The 21261-nt window shown below is 31.4% G+C and overlaps 1 protein-coding gene and 1 long non-coding RNA gene across 5 annotated transcripts in view; one reads left to right on the top strand and one right to left on the bottom strand.

The window, feature by feature from the left end:
• The window catches only part of LOC114129914 (uncharacterized), a 26232-nt gene extending 4971 nt beyond the window's left edge, over positions 1-21261 (bottom strand). For both annotated transcript variants that reach the window (XM_027994775.2, XM_050205694.1), the window contains exons 1-8: positions 20892-21261; positions 7459-7656; positions 6128-6258; positions 5057-5292; positions 2229-4112; positions 2044-2147; positions 1825-1971; positions 1061-1345 (exon numbers count right to left, since the gene is read on the bottom strand). In XM_027994775.2, the coding sequence (XP_027850576.2) occupies positions 1061-1345; positions 1825-1971; positions 2044-2147; positions 2229-4112; positions 5057-5292; positions 6128-6258; positions 7459-7656; positions 20892-21036 (3130 nt within the window). In that variant the 5' untranslated portion in view covers positions 21037-21261. The remainder of the gene's footprint in view (positions 1-1060; positions 1346-1824; positions 1972-2043; positions 2148-2228; positions 4113-5056; positions 5293-6127; positions 6259-7458; positions 7657-20891) is intronic.
• LOC114129915 (uncharacterized) lies at positions 203-7490 on the top strand. Of its 3 annotated transcripts, none has more exons than XR_007605625.1 (9): positions 203-409; positions 496-562; positions 860-914; positions 1085-1391; positions 5005-5297; positions 6757-6870; positions 6965-7071; positions 7228-7304; positions 7376-7490. It is a non-coding gene; the product is annotated as an uncharacterized LOC114129915 (long non-coding RNA). The 3 variants fall into 3 exon arrangements; XR_003592874.2 differs by having other exon boundaries at positions 860-973; XR_007605626.1 differs by having other exon boundaries at positions 860-973; positions 6936-7071.

Below are 21261 nucleotides of genomic sequence, written 5' to 3'. Positions count from 1 at the left end.
GTATAGGTACAATCAGACATTATGCTCTTGATGTCGTCATGTTTGTGACATATTCCGTTGTTGGTTACCGCGTTAAGCAATTTTTACGCACCCCGAGCAAAAGAGGCAAGTGTCTAGTCGAAGTTTTTTTAATTTGTCTATCGGCATATCTGTTTAATCAAATTTTAAAAATAATTGATAATGCTATGTTTTATTTCTTAGCGACCATATATAATGCCATATCATCGTGATTTGTTTGGATGATACATACGTGAAATAATCGGATTCGTGTAAAAAATAAAATATTTTTAAAATATTATACTTTGAACATTTAAAACGCATTATCAGAAAAAATATACAAACATTTTAGTTGACTATTTCGTATATGGAATTCATCTTATATTGGGTGTAATACAAAATACTATAGGAGGTACGTGTATACCTAAAAATTAATTATTAACTAATATTTTTTAATACGTTTGTCACATTTATAATTATTATAATTATTACGAACAGGATTTTTAAAAGAATTTCATATCTAATAGAAAGTGAGGAATGAACATTTGGGTTATCTACGAAAAAGGTAAAAAATAAAATAATATAGGTATATCATAATATTTTGATTGCAATTTTTTTTTTTTTTTTTTTGTTATATGTTCTTAGTTTTTCTGTTAATAAAACTTATATACAAATATCAAATTTCTAAATAAAAAAAAAAATAATATTATTCAATTCAGCTCATCAACATAATATTATTATTTAATTTATCTTATCAACATATTTATGATTTAATAATTTAATATTTATTTATATTAATATAAATTAATATATGAGCTTTTATAATTTATGTGATCACAGCTAGTTTATATTTTTGTTTCAGAATATTTTGAATTATTGTATAATTATCAACAGTTTTTTGATAGATGAAATAAGTTGTAAGTGTGTAAATATTCTTTTATTCTGGACTTTAATTACTTAATAATACTATAATCACGTAAGTAACAACATTTTTATTTTTTAGTTAGAATATCTATGACTGTAATAATTACTAATAAAATATGAATAATAATAATAAACTGACCTTCAAAGATTGTTTGTTGTCCAGCCACTGTTTGTGGGGAAGTTCCAGTTGAGGAGTCTTGCTCAACGCATTCTGACTTAGTATACTTCATCTGGTCGATTGGTCCTGCTTTTCCATTCGTACAGTCATCGGCAGACGAAATTAATTTAACACATAGTCGTGGTAGTGCGGGCTGTGAGTTGTTTATATTCGTAGAAGATGGTGGCGGAGCTGGGATCTCACCATAGAACACTATACCAGGAGATACGGGACAACCAACAGGCACACGTTTAGCTTCGTTGGCTCCTACGGATTTTCAATCATTTAAAAAACAATTAGTAACTGTTCTAAGGTAAGATTCGTAATATTTAAGTTTATGATCCTTTAATAATAATACCTTTGATATTATAATTTTATTGATAATACATAGAAATCTTTAAAAAATAAATAAAAAATAACTTTTAACTTTTAAGATAGGTTGAAAATTAAATATATTTGCATGAAAAATCATGTGTCAAAAGAAAACGAATTATTTCAAGTATCAGTAAGAATAACTTGTATCATTACAGTTACTTATAGTAGTATTTTGTTAGTAAAAATACATTTAACAATAATATTAATGAATCTAAACATGATTAAATTTCTTAAATTTCTCGTATTCTAACCCAAACCTTTTGTCAATATAGACATACAAGTTTTTTATTTCTATCAACCAACTAAAGACTTAAGAAATTAGCTACTAGTATACGTAACTTGTATTGACAATAAGTATACACTATACTCACGTGTTTCGGTGACCCACGAAGGGCGGCGGCGTATATGAAACTTTTTTTTATTCTTCATATTACTATTTTTGGTAACTGCCTTTTTTTCAGTGCAAAGTTGACGTGCAAAGCTCTCTATGTCCTGATGTATGTCAGGTAACCCTGTTCCTGAAAATTTTAAAATTACATTTTTATTAATTTTTTTCAATGATTGGTTTATTTGTTTTAATAAATGCTCACCTATGATCGAAAATTCTATAATATTTGGTCCTCTAGGTACTAACCACAAGCACCCGTAAGACATTTTTGAGTCATCGATATTTAAATCTGACTTTTGTTCATTGCTATTAAATTAATATAATATAATCACTTACTATATATTCGTTAATTGTACATTTATATAATAGATAAAATTTTTAACTCACTGTTGGTCATTGCTATTCTCCACAGTTTTTTCAATACGGCCACCATAGGTAAGAAATTTGGCTCCAGCTTCAAGATTATCATGTTGTTTTTCATCATTATTAACAGGCATGATACAGCGCCATGTAAATTTTGTTGTTGTATGCTGTTGTTGATTATTTTGTGTAGAACTGCGTCTCATGCGTTTATTTGTTTTTAAAGTATATTTCTGATCATTTATAGAGTTAGGCTGGATATATTTAAAGTTACTATCTGTCGTGGTTGACTCCAAGGCAGCATCTAACTGTTTTCCTTCAAACTTAGTACGGCGCGATAGACGGGGTTCAAGCCGATAACCACCTGGCAGTGTAAGAGCCCGGTAGGCTGTCGGATCTTCATCAGTACCCTCGGGATACAAAGGATTAAAGTCATATTCTATACCATCGAATGTTTGGTCAAAATCTCTCATAACAATATCTGGATGATTTTGGCCGGGATAGACAGCATAATCCGCTTCAGCTTCTTGCTGACGATACTTACGTTCCAAACTCCGCCATTTTAAAACTGCCTCTTTATATGGAATTCCAATGATTTTAGCGAGCTCAAGATACTTTGCTGGAGATGGTACTGATGCCATACTGGTGTCGGGGAATAATTCATATTCGTTTTCTTTAATGTCTCTATTTGATTGATCATGTCTACGATGTGAAATATATGGGAGAGCGCGTATGACATTCCCCATTCGAATTAATTTGCTTACTTCTTCTATAACCTTAATCTTTTTGAGAGCAGCTTCTTCCTCGTAATTCCTACTCTTAAATTCTTCATCTAAGTCTTCATCCGTAGATCTTTTTTTTCTAGAATATTCATCATAATCAGAACTAGGTGTTGTTTCAATTTTTTTAGTTGTCCAGAAAAATGGCTCCATAAGATCCATCGGTATCATAGGGTTTTCGGTCCACAAATCTCTAACACGTTCTGTTGTTGTTGTAGAAAGTTTTTCCCACGAATACTTATCCTCTACTTCTCTTTTTTTTCGCTGTATTGTACTTTTCCCATTACTTGTTCGATCGCGTCCGTTTTTCAAATCTGTTACACGCCGAATAATAGGAATATTTAATAAAGAACTTAATACTTCCTTAAAAAGTGCCTGACCACGACCGGTATCGTCTTTAATATCTCTTTTTTGTGGTAAAAGTTTAATATCCTTGTAAATAGGGTCGTCAGGATCACCTTCTTTGGGAGGGTGTTCAAAATCCCAATTACCATGACGTGCTGTTGTCGTTTCTGTCTGCGATGAACCAGAACATCGCTTTTGTCGTTGTTTTGTGCCTTCATTTTCAAGATCTCTTTTCTTTCGATAATTATTATCCAACAAAACTTTTAAAAAATTATGATTCATATTTGTAGTTTTATTTGGTTGAGCGATTTTATTAGCGTAGCCTCCAAATCCAAGCAAATCAGAAAAATTTTCTACTAATTCTTGTGGCAATATTTGTGTAAAAATATTGAAAAAATGTTTTTGTTTTTCAGGTACTATTTGACGGCGTTCTCGGCGAAAATTAAATGGATCAGAGATTCGCATGTTTTCGTTAAATAATTGGTGTTTTAACCAATCTTTGTTTTCTTTAGTGTTTTGAATTGTAGAACTTCTAGTTCTGAACATTTTTACGCCATTTATGTTTGGAATTGATCGTCGGTTTCTGCTACTCGCTCCAACAGGAACATTTCGCTGTGAATTTTGCATGTATGGTTCACTACCTGAAATTTCTGCGTCCTCATCTTTTTCATCATCAGTTTCTTGATCGTAGTCAACTTCGTCTTTCTCTTGGTAGGCAGTATCATAGCTTAACTGACCTCCATCTATTTGTAAATCTAACCACGACCCTTGTGACCAATCTGGAAACCTAAATAATAGACGGACATTTATTTGTTTGCATTAAACAGAATATTATATTTTATTATTATGATAAAAATATTATGGCCTAGAGTATGCGAATCATACCATTTATTAGTATTAGTTAAAATGTGAAATTTCTGCTAGTAATAAATTTCCACTCTCCCTAGTGGCCTATAAAACATCATTTTATCCTTAAAATTGATTGATTTATAGTAGAAATAGTATTAGTAGTATAGTATAGTAATAGTATTGTTAATAAAACGATGATTATTACATCACTATTATAGCAAATAATAAAAAGGTTAATAATTGTTATGATTTTTATTTTAAAGTCATAAATTTGACACGTTTAAATTGATGCATCAAATCAAATATGACATACCTATATTATATTATTATAAAATATGGTCAGTTATAAACCTAAAGTTAAGGGACAATTATGGATTCCTTATTTAAGTTAGAATATTAAAAAAGTTTCCATATCATTAAAATTAGTCAAATATAAAAATGATAAAAATTTTTAAAAAATAGTAACATCTTATAATGATGTTGCATAAAAATGAAAATATCAAATCAATTCTAGTTGTGGCTCTTGATAATAATTTTACATTTAAATTTGATTGTAACAGGTCAATTAACTTTAATATTTGATAGAGTAAACTGGATCGTAAAATTTGTGATATTATACATTTTAAAACTGAAAACAAATGAAATTCATATAAGTGAAATTGTGATTCCTAAGTCTTTCTACTCTTACTATATATTGTTATCAGTCATTTATGTTAAATGTAGACAGGTATACTTATAAGTAGAAATCAAATAAAAAAGTCATTATTGAGTATTTGGAGCATAAAACTCTAAAACTATAACTCATAAAACTATTACTGTGTTCGTTACAGAATCTATATTTTAGTATACTGACATCTGCGGCGTAGTCGCATCGACACTAACCTGTGTACACTGTCTTTTACTGCCGACCGCTTTTTCCTCCAGACATCTGATCCTGAAGTTGGATGTGCCCAGTCTTTAGATAATAAAAGACCTACGGATCCATCTTCAAAATGTCGGAATCCTTCTGGTACTCTATGCTCAGCATTCGCCATTCTCTGTGATAGACCAGCACACGAACGGTTCGCACTAATTATCATTTGGATCAATGGTGGGTCTTCATTGAGCATTGAGTACAGCTGAGGTAAGATGAACGGAAAAAAAATAGATCAAAAACTGTATAATGTACAATATATATTATAAATATAAGCACACCAAGTCCCAATATTACTCTCAATTATTAAAATATCGTTGTGTCTAGGACTACAGATTTCAGTGTAGTAGAATTTGGTGTTAGTTAAATGGCGAATGATTGAAGTACAAAGACAAAGAACTATTTTTCCGTTAAATATTTATTTTTTAAAGGCAGTTATTATTAATAAGTGATTTTTGTTTGCTAAATATTACGAGTATAATTGATTATTATAGGTACGCCATTTTAACCTAACGCATATATTTATCAATTATAAAATAATATAGGTATAAATTATAATAATAATAATATAGGTATATACCTATGTAGGTAATTCGCAAACGAGCAAACCGTTAAATGGCTTTGGGTTTGCTTGTTTTTATACAAAATTAAAGTCGTATTATCTAATTTAATTATCTTAAGTTATTATAAGTTGAGTAAAGTTTAGGCTGAGTTATTGTTGGCAAGTGGTATTTAATTTTATGAATTCACGATAAGAATAATACGTATGAGCCTGTAAGACCTGATTATGGTTTTTAATTTTTATCGTAGACATTGTGATCTTCAAAAGTACGATTTTTTTATAATTATCTATGTACACAAATAATGTGAATTACTGAATTATGTAAATCGCCATTCACCAACCATCAGCGTAAAAATGAAAGGCGCCAGGCGTGTGTATAAGAATTTGCATTGTCGTTTGTGTGCCCCCTTCTATTGCCCCAATTTATTAATCGAATCGGTAATGTATGCATAAACAATAAACATAACAATATACTCACACCACATTTGTAGTCTTTTCGGCCCGACCAACGAGCAGTTTTATCATATAAGGTCACATACCATGCTTTTATGGTATCGTTTTCTATGAGTGGATGCTTTGAAAAACATTCAAATGTGTAATGATCTAATCCTGCGAGTACGAGAACAGAACAAATACATCAGTATAATGAATTAAATAGTACCTGCTTATTATTAATACTTTTTATTTTAACTGTTTTTGTAACATTATAGTGTTTGAGTATTTCTACCTGCATGATTTGTTTTTACATAAAAACGCGCTTGAGAATTGTGTATTTGTATTATTTGAGGGTATGTACGTGTATATAAAATCATGGTAAAATATATAAAATATTATTAGTTTGTAAACAACATTCAAATAAAATATAATGTATAATATGAGTACATGGAGAAACATGTTTTCTGAAGAAAAAAAATATATATTTTATCTAATTAGAAAAACAAAACTGTGTATGAAAACTGCTGACGATTAATAAAAATATTTAAGAAAACATTTCAAACTAATATTTTAAAATAACAATAATTTAAAATATATTTTGAATACATAGGTACTTTGAGTAATATTTTATATTTTTATTGTTATCATATTATGTTTTATAATGTGTTATAGGCAATGATTGGATGCATTTTATGTTGCTATGTACCGCAATTATCGCAGTATTTCATAAAAAAACTGCTGTCAGAACGGACGTGATCAATTATACAAGTTGCGATTATATTTAAGGTAATTGTGCTTGTATTTCATAAGACATAAAAAATGCCAACTATATATAAAATATACATACATAGGGAGTAAACGGATGAACTTAATGTTATAGCGCTATTACTGCAGCATTGGATGAATGTAACGAAACAAAAAGTCCACGAATAAAATATAGGATGCGCAAAACTTAAGAGGACAATCGATTGCTTCACATGATGACATGTAAGTATCAAAACGTTCAATATTAATTAGATTTTATTATATACATATTATGTCGTTACACTGATCGTGACGAACGTTTACCTAAACAAATACGCGGAAATTGTACCTATACGTACAATATATCTATATAATATGTGAAATTTGTGATTTGTATAGGTGCTTAGTTGTACTTTCATAAACTGCTGTCAGAACGGACGTGATCATATCTATACAAGTTGCGACGATATTTTAAGGTAATTGTGTTTGTATTTCTCATCATACACGAGAAATTCTAATTGAATGTTTAACGTACACATGATTTTAGACGAGGAGAGCTTTTCCGGTGCAACGCAGAATCCGCCCCCTCGCCATTGTACTGTAACAATATATAATATTCATTATACGTACCTTCATCGTCGCAACTGCCGCCTCCGGTTTTGGCATCACCTAGCCATAAATTAAAACCGGGAACTATATCGTGACGGTACTTCATCATCGACGCACACCCGCCGACTGCCGGAGACAAAGTTCCTAGTACTGTTACCTTGAATCTTTCATCTGGGTGTCCCAACGGGGGACACGACTCTTGAATGGTTTTCAAGTCCTCTATACACACAAGAAGACAAACACCACATTAAATTTTAAGTATTTTATACTGTTTATAATATATACAATATTGTTATTGCCCGTGCATACATAGGTGTCTAGGCGAGGCGATGGTTAGGTTATAGGTATTTATAATGTAAATTGATATAATATGATGGCTGTGAATCGTCGTTATACGCTATACGTACGCATTATTGTACTGATTAAATAATGTTTAATTATTTTAATCGATACTTTCAAAGGGGTCCTGATTAAAAGAAAAATACTTAAGATTTATACACGTTACATTTCAACTTGGTTAATTCATTAACATTTTTAAACAACAATGCGGGCTGCTGGCCTTGTCATCGAAGCACCACCAAATATATTGCCGCGTTACAATATTTAACTAGGTACTACTATTAAAGCTAGCTGATATTCGACTAAAGCTGCCCTTTTAAAACAACACATTATATTATAATTTCGCGATAACTACTTATACTATAGATTTTTTATTATTGATATATTGATTACCGATAATTTCGATTATATTTCAGCCAATGCGGCCGTGAAGTTCCCGCCCCGACAAAGGTGCTTACGGTTAGACGCAAAGGTTCAGCAAGTGTTCAGGGCTAGAGTCCCCGGCCCCGGCCTCGAACCGACCGCGCGCCCCTCGCTTCGTAGTTGTATTCTATTCACACCCTTCATTTGCCCAGATCAGCTAAGCCGACAACCCTGCATTGTCATATTGTTCCCAGAAGTCAGTCGTCACATGTCAACTGTACTGTTCATTATATAGATACGTATTTTTCGGTGCATAACGGTGTCTTTTAGTGCATAGGCCATAGGTAGATTAGGTTTTTTATCGTAGGTAGGTCACACTCGGCACAGGATTTACGATATTTATGTGGTGATATGTACAGTTGATATGCAGTTGAAGAGAGGAAGTGAGATAAGTCATAGGAATCTAACAGCAGGGGCGTGGACGACCGTTTTGCAGGCTCGGCTCAAGTATTAAACACGTTTAGGTAGTTTTTTCTTTTCCCACCCCGAAAATATACAGTCCTAGGTGTGTTTACCCCGTATGAGCCGGGTTTGACCAAAGTTCATCGTCTGGGCGCGGATTACTTATTAAGTAGGGCGCAAAGGACGTTTATGTATTTTTTTTTTTACTGTAGATTTAGTTATAAGTTAGTTTAAGTACCTTCGATCATGTAAAATTCGAGCCACGGTCGGACCGAATACGGGGGTTATCCGGAACCACCGGGGCCACCCGTCACTCGCATTTCCAATGCCTCTATCCTAAACCGCCACCGTCGGAATTCCGGTACAATATACCCGGCTCGCGATCGAAAACATAATGATTACAATTGTATTCATTAGGTTAATTTTGCTATGAAGATCATAAATACACTCATCCAATGATGGGTTGGTTAACCAAGTATTTTCTGTTACAATTATTGATTTTTCCTAAACGTCACCATGATGCATCAAGTATCATCATTTTCTTTTAAAAATTCCGTTTATAAATTACACACAATGTACTCTAAACATAACGTACCTATTTTACTCCCCAGCCAGGCCAGCCATAATAACCGGCTGCGTACGACGATTCACTACTTCCTGATATTAATAAATTTACAATATATATTTAAATGAATTCGATAAACCCATTTCACACACTTAAAAAAATAATCGTGCTACAAAAAAGTAATTTAAATCGACCCCGTTTTTAGCCACAAATATTTTGATTTATTATACATTTTTTTTTACTCACACTGCCCTACACAAAATATTGGCTATCATAATATACATGTAAATAATGTCACATTTAATTAACTGCATAGTTTTTATTTCGTATTGGTTTTTTAAATATAATTTTTCTTACTCTTAATGTGACTGGTTCGGTACGTAAATAAAGTACGCAAAAATGAATGAAAGCATAATCATTAAAATTATAACACAACTATATGCTGCTGTATACAGAAACATAGATATGTAAATATTATGTTAACATAGATATGTTTCTTAATTTGTGTTAGTATATAACTTTCGTTTTTGTCTCGTATAATATGGATTATACGATGACTTAAGAATTTATAAATACTTAAACTAAAAACCAATGCGATTGTCCCATAAACATTAATTTTTTACGCCTTAATATACATAATTTCATACGCGATTTGGTTTTTAAAAATAATTATAGAAGCGATAAAAATATTTCACATTTGTGTGTGTGATGTGGTTTAAAATGTTTTAAGCATAATCAATGTTTAACATTGTAATGTCGTATTGATTTTTATATTATATTTCGATAATTATGAGCTGATTCGGTACATAGGTACCTAAGTAAATAGTAAAGTACACGAAAATAAATGATTACAATAAATTTGTAATTATAAGTATATAATGAAACCTTATAAACTCGAAAACCTTAGTAATTCGAAAACTTCGATAAATCGAAAAAATTTCATTTCCCTTGAATTTTCATCGATGTTTCACTGTTTAAAATTTGCGTTTTTGTCTCATATTACGGCTTAAAAATTAAAAAATTTAAACTGTTAATCAATGCGACAGCTGCAGTGTAATTATTTTTTTTTATGTAACATAAACTTTATAAGGACTAAAGGACGTATAGGTAGGTAGGTATAATATAGCGGCGACGTAATTTTAAACAAAGTCACTCGACACTTTTGACATAATTATTTATCATATATACGATCTACATAGATCATTTAATTGTAATTTATAAAAACTTATAAAGACCGATGAAATTTATTTTGTATATTAGTATGTGCGTCACGGCAGGCACCCGTTGTGATGCGCCCCTCCTTGTTTAAGATTATATTCCTATCAGTAATTTTTTCTTTGTCAAATTTCCAATCGCGACTATAACCCTAAAGATTGTAAGCCTAAGGCAAAATAAAAAAGGGGATTTCACAAAACGATCCCTACCCCCCCTGTGTTTGTCTCATATCCGTTTTTTTAGCCGCAAAATCTCTCGATTTATTTGTAATCGCCCTATGCCGTGCACAAAGCACGGGTAGTGAGCTTTTATAGCAAATGCGATAGACTTAAAAATATCATGTAAAATTGTATTTGTAAAATCAGAAATCAATGCCATCGTCTTGCAGAAACTACCTTTCTTTCATTTTATATAAGTAAACATTTTTAGCGTAAATTGAAATTGTATCCGAATATTTTGTAAATTATTTAATTAAATCAAATCATTGCGATGAAAAATATATTACTCTATATAGTTAACTGATGTACAATTATTATATTTTGTAAACCAGAATAATAAAATGTGTCCTTTGTGCACAGTATATATTATAATAGTTGTTTTATACTATATATTGTATCGGAAAATAAACACCACGACATTAACAGATATCCAATAAAATGTGTTTTTGTTTATTTTCAAGTTGTTTTTTTATGTCTTTTAACATAACCTAATAGAACTATGTTTAAACCTGTACAACACGATTTATATAAAATACTAATGTACCTATATGATGACAATGACAAATGATATAGGTACTATGTGAAAATATATCGTTGTTAGTACAAAACAATCGCACTTTGTCTTATTATTTTTTTTTTAAACCTAACCTTCCTATCCTATCACAAGCAAATATTAGATTGATTTTTAGAGGAAGGGAGGTGTTAAAATCACCTAACACAAAATGAGCTAATTAATAAAAGAAGATAAGAAAAAAAAATTATGTATAGGTAATTATTATTATCACTTAATTGATAGGTACTATACAATTTGCACAGTACATCGGAGAAGCGAGTAAGTACAAACACCGCGCACGAAAGCTTATATCCTAATACTCAGCTGCAGTTTGTGTGCAGTGTATAATATCAAATCGTATTTTATATTATTTAATCTATAGTAATATACTTATATACGCGCAGACAGATATATTATTATTATACTGTGCTGACTATAATACGATTGTCTAGGTATAGATAGCATTACGAAAATAAAACGAATATAATAATATATTAGAAATAATTAGTGGTTTATTATAATTAACGTACCTATAAGTTTGTCTATCTAATATATATTCGTAAAACAGTAAAATTAACAATAGGTACATAATATAGGCACTTCAACAGTGCCGGATTTAGTGGCGGTGCACGGGCGAGGGAGGGGGTGCAATGCTCAGAGTCCTAGATCGAATACTCCAAACTTGCGTTAGGGACCTCTTGTGGATACGACCTAATCTTTTTAAATCGTTTGAAAACCGACACGAAATCATTAAGAATTTTCATTTGTACATATTATAATGATAAAGAAATTAAAAATTAAAAATTGTTCGATGCGTTTTGTAATTCTTAAAAGCTTATTAAAATTTAAAATAACATTTACCTCTACCTATACAAATTTTGAATTTTTATAATTGTGTTTCGAGTCGTAAGTCGCGAGATAAACATATTATAATATTATAATTTATAAGTATAATAGAACTGTTATCTCATTTAAATCCATCTTCACGTCTTTCATCAAACGATCGACGAACGTTAAATGACTTATACAGTGGCGTACGCAAGGGTAGGGTTCTAGGGTTCTGACCCCCCCTGAAATTTTTTTATTTTACAAAAAAATCTTATTTACCACCATTTCAATATTCAATACACAGAGTCGATAATTGTTGGTTATTTTTAATAGATATAAATTAAATTATGAATTGTAATTTGTTACAACTAATTATGCAAAAATTGTTAAGCAAATTATTTAAATTATTTACTCATATAAAACCCTAACCGAATTAAAATCCTGCGTACGCTACTGGACTTATATATAAATAACAATCTGTTAAAATTTTCAAGAGTTGCAATACGCCCCGTGGCCGTCCGAAATCCGGCACTGGCTTTTACATAAATTATTATACATCTATTATATAGTTTTGTGTGTGTGTATAACTGTATTCGTTGGCAAAGAAGAGTTAAGACTCGATAAATTATAAAAAAAAAAAAACCAATATTTTTAAAATATGAAATAGACTTAAGTATATAAAGTACGTATAAACACGAGACTTAAACTAGTAATAGACAATAAACAATAATAAAAATAATAATAATAATAATTAAAATATACGATTGATATAAAATATGATGCACCCAATAAAATCAATATAATAATAATACAAACGATGATATTTGTGCGATCGACGTCATAGCTACACCTGACGATCGACGAAAAAAAGCAAAAATAGGACGTAAATGAATTGGACGGATCGACTAGCGCGCGGACGTCTCCGCTCTTCGGGCGCCGCGACTCTATCGCCTGAGTGCTCTGCCCGTAGTGCGGTAACATGTAGCGGATGTTCTTCCGCCCGGAACGTCACATTATCGAGTTGCCGGGCGATCGGCTTGCCGCCGTGTATCTGGAGTCTGGACATGGCGTCTAAAATTGAACACTAAAGTAGACGACGAGTGTGAAGCCTGTGAGGGGAGGGGAATGGAAAACACGCAAGGAGTTCGACCGCCGCCGCCAAAGACGTTAACCGCTCGCGATCACGTTATACGCGCATAATATACATTAATAGATATATATCAACTCATGAATACGAATACTTATAGTTACTAAATAGAGAACATTATATATAAGGCGCAAAAAAAGTGTATGAAAGCTTGCAACGATCTATATAAATAATATGCTAAACGCATAGGTACCTACATATATTTAGATGGTTTCGAGTGAGTACTTCATTGTGTCATCGCATAGTCGACGTAATAAATGTGTAAAACTGAAGTATCTATAGCTGTAATTTATTAATTTATTTTATAACTCAATACCTATTGACGAGTGCCATGTGAATAAAATATGTTATAGTAGAATAAATGGCTACGTATAATATATTAAAAATTCCAATGTGATAAATATAGGTATATATAATATAATGTACCTATCATAATAAACGCAGTGGCGAAAGGACGTGTCAAGTCCATATGTGAATATGCGAATGCTTTTGAATTGATTACAACAAAATAACCAAAATCATAATTTTTCAAACAAATATCCAACTTCTTCGAAATTATAAAACATGAAATACCTATATAGAGAATATTATATTGTGTATTTAAATTTTAATATTTTAAATTTGCTATAAGTACCTAAAACTTACGAGATGATAAACTTAACTTTTTATTATATTTTCAAATTTTATCAAAGCCGGTTAGGATTTATAGAAATAATTGAAAAATGTAAAACGCCTATAAATATACCTATCTTTAAATTCGTTCAAATAATATTATGAAACATTAATTTCAGTAAAAAATTAATATTTTATTAGTACCTACACGAACACGATCAGTAATATTTGATATACATATATTATTTGCTAATTTGATAGGTACCTACATAAAAGCATACATAGAAACTAGAAAGTATACATAAGAGTGTATACTCACGTATTGTACGACCACATGAAACCAGTCGATGTATTATCACCCTAAAATCAATTTGCGGTATCTAATAGTATTCCTATGTGTTGGTTAAGTTAATGCTGTGTCCCTTTACCAATCTTATGGAAAAAATAGCACATAAGATGGGCAGAGGGAACAACATCACCTTAACCGACCGCGTTAGACTCTGGGCATAATTTAATACATAATATACATTGTCAAGAAATCGTTGCAGGGCTTTTAAAAATTAGCAAAAAAAAAAAAGCACGAAAAATTGTAAAATAATTTGCTCATTCTAACATAATACATTATAGGTATCTACGTCCTACATAGAAACATATACATAAAGTACCAATACACTCAGACGTGGTATACTCGATATTATAAGACGACGTGAAAAACCAGTCAGTGTATTACCGCCCAAAAGTCATTTGCGGTAATTTAGTGATCGCTCATGGTTGTTGGTAAATTTAATGATAGTCCAGAGAAACAATTTTATAGAAAAAATATAACATAAAAATTGCTCCGCTAAACTATCATCACCTTGACCAACCGCGTTAGACTCGGGGCATAATTTAATAGATACCTACATAAGACATTGTCAAGTTGTAGGTAATCGTTGTAAGGCTTAAAAAATTATAGCAAAAAAAGGTATACGAACAATAAAAAACAAACAAAAAATTGTGTGTAAATTACGCACAAAAAATGTTTAACGTGCAAAAAATTATTCAAAATTTCAAAAACAGAATCATTAGGTAATTTAAAAACTGTCAATCGTATACAACAGATTTACTAACTGAAATTGAAAAGAAAAACTTTGTTACGTAATAGATAGGTGTTTCAAGTTGAATTTTGACTTTTGCAATGAGGTACCAATATATTAATATTACCTATATATAATATATAGGAGATACCTAACAGCGAAGAACGCACGCACACAGAGACGCATATATTGTGATTAAACAACGGTGAAATATAGTTAAAATGAATAATAAAATAATATCTAATAAAACTATCATATTATATGTTTGTTAATGTTGTGTTCGCCTGACCTAACCGTGATATTGACAATATAATGTAATAATAATATAATATACATAGTTATGGACTATGGTCGTATGCGTAAAATACACTACAGTGTGCACACGAATTCGGATGACTACGGGACGAGTTCGACGGCGGCGTTAATTACATTATGTATATAATATACACGAGCGATATTAATCCGCGATAACAACACTGTTGGCAACGTATCCTAACCGGAACCGTGTTTCCGGCGTCGGCGGTGGCGCTTTGTTTTTTATTCGCGAATACTGCACACACTTATTCGTAAATCCTGTACACTCGATTAATTGTATACGTCATACTGATGTACGAAAAAATAAAATAAAATATATTGCACGTACCTATATGTAAAACGCATAATGTTATATATAGGTATATTTATACGAAAACCGAAACCTGGGTCACCTACCTTCGCGGCTGTGTGTGATACGCGTATTTACCATTCAAACACGCTATAATATTATACACGAAATACGAATATCGTCATAACATATTAACGTCGCGTTATATAGGTACCTCTATACGTTATTTGTTTGCTAGTCACTGCCGGCCGGAAAAATGACTTGGAAACGATATTTTTACCAACGTAAAATCGTGTGTTATTTAAATTCAACTCGAGCCTTTATTGGGTCTTGTAGAGAACACGAAAATTAAACAATAATTCATAAAACGTGTAAAAAATGTTTTAATTAGAGGGAAATTACTAAAATATCGAAAAGTGTAAAATAAAAGTTTAAAAATCGAATTCATGAGTACCTAATATAAACTTATAGTGCGTTAAAGAGCTTATACGGTTTAGTTTAATACTTCAAAAATCCACAGCCCAAATAATAAGTATAATATAGGTTAAATAAATACAGTGGAATCTCGACAGTTCGAATCGGTTGGGAGCGAAAAAAAAAATTCGAGTTGTCTAGGTTCCACATACAATATACATGTCGGTATGTCACTATGTCCGTTTTAACACTTATAACTTGTAAATAGGTAATAACAATAAATAATACTGCAGATAATATAATGTGCCTAATTTAAGTACACGCTAGTTGTTACAATACGTACACACACAGCTGAGTATAATATTATTGTTGTACAGAAAATAATATGTACCGGAAACGGCAGAAACACCGCCGGTGGACCTTAACGCCATTGCCTCCGACCCCCGTTCACCCCTTCACCGTGTTATACGTCAGTTATTACTATATTATAATAGTATACATATATATACACGACCGAGGGAGTTTTATTTTTATTTTTTTATTAGATTTTTCTAAATACCATCACGCACATGAATAATACGCACTGCAGACGAACAACACGAGCAAACGATGAGAATGTACATTATTTGTATTTACAGGTACCTACACATGTATATACACACACATGATGCACACGCACACACGCACAAACGCAGGCGCGCGCGTACGCGTTTACCTGTATATATATGTGTGTAATTATTATTGTTGTGTGTATAATAATAATATGTAATGTGAGTACAATATATATATTGAGCGTAAAGCGTTCGTTCGAATCGTTCGCCCGCCGCAGTGGCAGTCATCCGAGACGAGCGAGAGTCAGAGCAGTGCAGTGTGGGTTCAAGAGATTTAAAAAAACAATTTTAAAAAAAAAACCACCGCCCTCTGTGGAGACTAATCGTTTGGTGTTGCTGGACGACAACAATGATTATTACCTATTTATTACCCACTGTCGGTTTCGAAATCCGGGCACGAAAGAACGATGAGAGAGAACGACTGTCGCGCGACGACGTCGCGACATATAATCCAGAGCATGGTGAGAATACGCGTTTATGATATTATACATGCATATAATGCGTCATGTACGGAAAATGTCGAAGAAAACTACGCGTTTGCAATCGTATTCGTCGAAACGTTTACAGCTGATGATATTTACTCGAGAGAGTGAGTTAACGCGATGTTATTGTTATTGTTTTGATCGTGTGCGTGTGGCATTGGCGACGGTTGTAAATTCATTGACGACGAGGAGGAGAAGGAATGACGGCGCGAAAGAGGGGTGTCACGGGTGGTCGGTTCATTAATGATAGTACACACACACACACACACACACACACACACACACACACACACACACACACACACACATTCATCTATACAAATGAGCTCACACACACGAGCAAGCATAGTATATAATATACCTAGGTAAACAAGGAAAAAGTGAACGATTCTCTCACCACGACCTTGACGCGACACATACCAGACAAACTAGACACGCCGCAAGCACGCCATACTCGACGTTAAAAAAACTAAAAAAACACGCCGCCGTCTTTCTCTCAATGAACCACTCACGCACGCTTAAACGCATCGCCGCCGCTGCCGCTAGTGCAACGCACAACAGTAATAATATTGTGAGCAGCGATAAGACGCGTATACGCACTGCTATAGAACGTGGTAAACGATGGAGGTGCAGTATTATGCATTATTATCATATTTTTACGAGTCGTAAGTTTAGTACAATGCCTAATATAATATATTATACACATCATTATATGCTATGTATAATATTATATATAGATCGAACGTCGAATGTATATAGGTAGGTATAGCTATTTTAGACCGCGGGTGGCGATCGCGTAAACCGAAATTTACTGATATTGCAGGTCCGAGGACATTTATACCCTTTATGAATTCCAAAAATGTACCCCTTCTAAATAGATCTTCAAAGCTTTTCCTGTATATATATATATTCCGAGAGGTGAGAAAAATATATACCGAAGTATTAGGTATAACTATTTCATGAGTTGAGCGCATGGAGGGTATTGAAATTATATGTATATTTTATATATTTATATGTATTACCTAAATACTCGATTAGTAGCGTACAAATTGAAACGATTGATGATTATAATACCTATAAATGGCTCATAATAATTATTATATTTATTATGATTATAATTAATCTTCTCAAATGCAATACAATAATATTGTTTACTTCGAAAAATCATGCGTTTATAACATTCATATTTCGTTTACCGATTACCGATTACCGATCGTTATAGCGAACCATCGATGTATAATATCATACCATTAACTACGGCAGAATTTAGTCATATAATTTATTATAGTTGCGTAATTCAGAAATTGTTGAATTTTTTATGCGTTGAAGTATCGAATGTAATATTATATAAACCGATATTGCCATTTTTAATATTTATTTTGTCTCGCGGATAATGTGTTTAAGCTGTAGGTAGGTCAGGTATCTATTTATAATATATATATTATTAAGGTATGGAGCTGCAGTTATTGGTATAGCGCTCGGTCGTACTGCTTGCGTGTGCATTTGTTATACAGGATACATAATATAATATTATATAGTATTATATATAGGTTATATACAGTAATTCATATTGTTACAGCAGTAGAATTTCGATAGCTAACAGCTAACATTCGGATGTTTAAAGAAGTTTATATGTAGCATGTAGGTATCTATATTTTATATAAATAATAAAAACTAATAACAAGTATAAGACCTATAATACACACGAATATGCATTTTATATGCATTTATATAGACGAACGAAAGATAGATACGATGTTATGTATATTGTATAGCTGTATAGGTATAGTCTTTGTTACCATAATTGTATACGATATTAATGTAGGTTATAGGTCGCTATACTGCAATTATTATTGTTGTATAAATATTAAGTGCTATACAGCTGTCTTATATCGATATTCTACCACTGTTTTCTATGAAAATATACAATTAAGAGATATAAAATAAAAAACTTACCTCCTGCTTTCCAGCCATAATCTTCACATTGCTTTAATTTATACATATAATATTATTATGTCATCAAATGCCGTATACTAACGCATTATTTAAAGTAAATATGAGTTTAAGACGTTAATTCGCTAGTTAACATAAATATCGAGTCACAAATCGTTTATTTTTGATTTATGCGCATTCAAATGGACATTATTTCGATAAAATTAAAAATGTCTATTTGATTTGCAATGGGTAAAATTGATAAAATGTATAAATGACAAATAAGGCGGTATAAGTATAAGTTGTACATCATAATATGTGATGTAATAACTTCACATCGATTAATAAATCGATCCACACGTTTATTAACGTCCTAATACTTACACATCGATAAAACGACAATATACCTATTATATAGGTGCACGACCTTATATAATGTGCAATGCGTTAAAAATTAAAATCAAGAAAACCGCTGGTGGTTGTATACTTACCTATATAAATTATATAAATATCAAAAGTATTTGCCACGGAGGAATATACGCGTATATACAAATAACTATATAAATAGATCATGTATAATTTATGCATATATATTGCACCGTATACTATACCGTAATAATTACCATATTAGTGTGCTTATAATCCTATATGTCAATATAAAAATATATTATAGGTTAAGTGTTTTCTGGAGGTTTCAAATACGGTTATGTATACCTATAACCATAAACATGCATATAGGCGATAACCGATAAAACATCTATATCTATATACATCCTAAATTATACACACACAACAAAACACACACGTAAAACGACTACGAATAGGCGTCATTACGAGATATTCCTACGTGCCTTGTCTGCACATAATTCGAGATGAATTTAATACCAATAACCTATATATTATTTTAAATTAAATTTGTTTTCTAGACAGCATTTTTTCCTAGAAATATATCTACAATAGATATATGTCTGAACTTTGTATACCTATAATCTGCATCAGCTGTGGTATTTTTTTCAGTTATTTACAGCAAATATATTTAAGTTTTGTACGAGGTGACCACATTTGAACATTACGCAGTTTCAGCGTAAGCAAATAAATGCGAGATATTATCAAGAAAAAAAATTAAATTATAATAATAAAAAAAACCTTATTATTTAAGTGAACGATAATATTGCGCGCTGTGATTATTAAAAAATTATATAGAACTGCGGGCCTTATGCAACACTAATATTATATATACCTACCTATACCATGATTTACTTATATAAATGAATAAATGATAATATTATACCAGTATAATATTATTAAATTACGTTAGACTAGGTCAGGAATTTGAGTACAAAACGAGTGAAATAAAATGCTTTTAAACGAATCGTTTAGCATAATTTATTTTTATGGAGCGATAGATAAAAATACGCAATATAGAACAAGTAGGTATAAAAACGATAGGTAGGTAGGTATATAAGCACGCTAGTGTTAATGAAAAATAAATTAATATTACACGTTTCATATTTAAGAGCGCGATTCGGTAGTTATTATTATTTTTTAAAGGTTTTTTTTATTATTTTAATTAATTCAAAGTACCGACATAGATGATAACAATATTTTGAAAATGTATAAATTATACACACTTATATACCTATAATATCTCAACATTTCAATAATAATAATATAATAAGCTTAAAATTAAATATACAACCAAGTCTAGCTAATATGTATATATAATCCTTTCATTACATTACCAATTTACCATTATTATTATTATTATTATCATTATTATTGGAGAAGTAAAATTCTGAAATATTAAGTATTATAATATATACAAAATAGGTACCTACTTATATGCAGTAGACGTATAACAATCAAAATGTAAACAATTAAGTATAAAATTAATGTATACAAATAATAAAACAACAATAATATTGGTAATGGTAAAATAAATATTATGTATAGCAATAAGTCTTAATGATAAACGAAAATTTACATGCAGAAAAAATAATATCTACAAATAGGTATTATAGCTAATTTCTCACCTTGTGGGTCTGGGATTGAGATTGTAGGCCGGTTTTTTGCATCATGTCCATTTGGAAATGTCTCTGGTGGGTCGAGAGGTCCAACGGCTGTTGTCGTTTGGAAGGCAATGGCGAACAGCAATAGCAAAGTTGCCGTCGCGACCATCGTGTTCGACGCACAAGTTAATATAATATTTAGAAAAAGTTAAAAATTAACACTATATACGTTCGCGACGAGCGCAAGCGGCGTCCGGAAAAAAAAACAACAATATTCGAAAATACGTTAAAAACAAAATGTGTACGGAAAAAAAAATGAAATCGCCGAGTAGAAAAACGTTAATAATCGTAATGAACACTCAAGTAGACGGTACCGCGGAATGACGATCGGGCG

This window comes from Aphis gossypii, chromosome X (assembly GCF_020184175.1).
Source record: "Aphis gossypii isolate Hap1 chromosome X, ASM2018417v2, whole genome shotgun sequence".
NCBI classification, from domain to species: domain Eukaryota; kingdom Metazoa; phylum Arthropoda; class Insecta; order Hemiptera; family Aphididae; genus Aphis; species Aphis gossypii.
The sequence above is the reverse complement of the archived record's forward strand: the minus strand, read 5'-3'. Positions and strand labels throughout refer to the sequence as shown.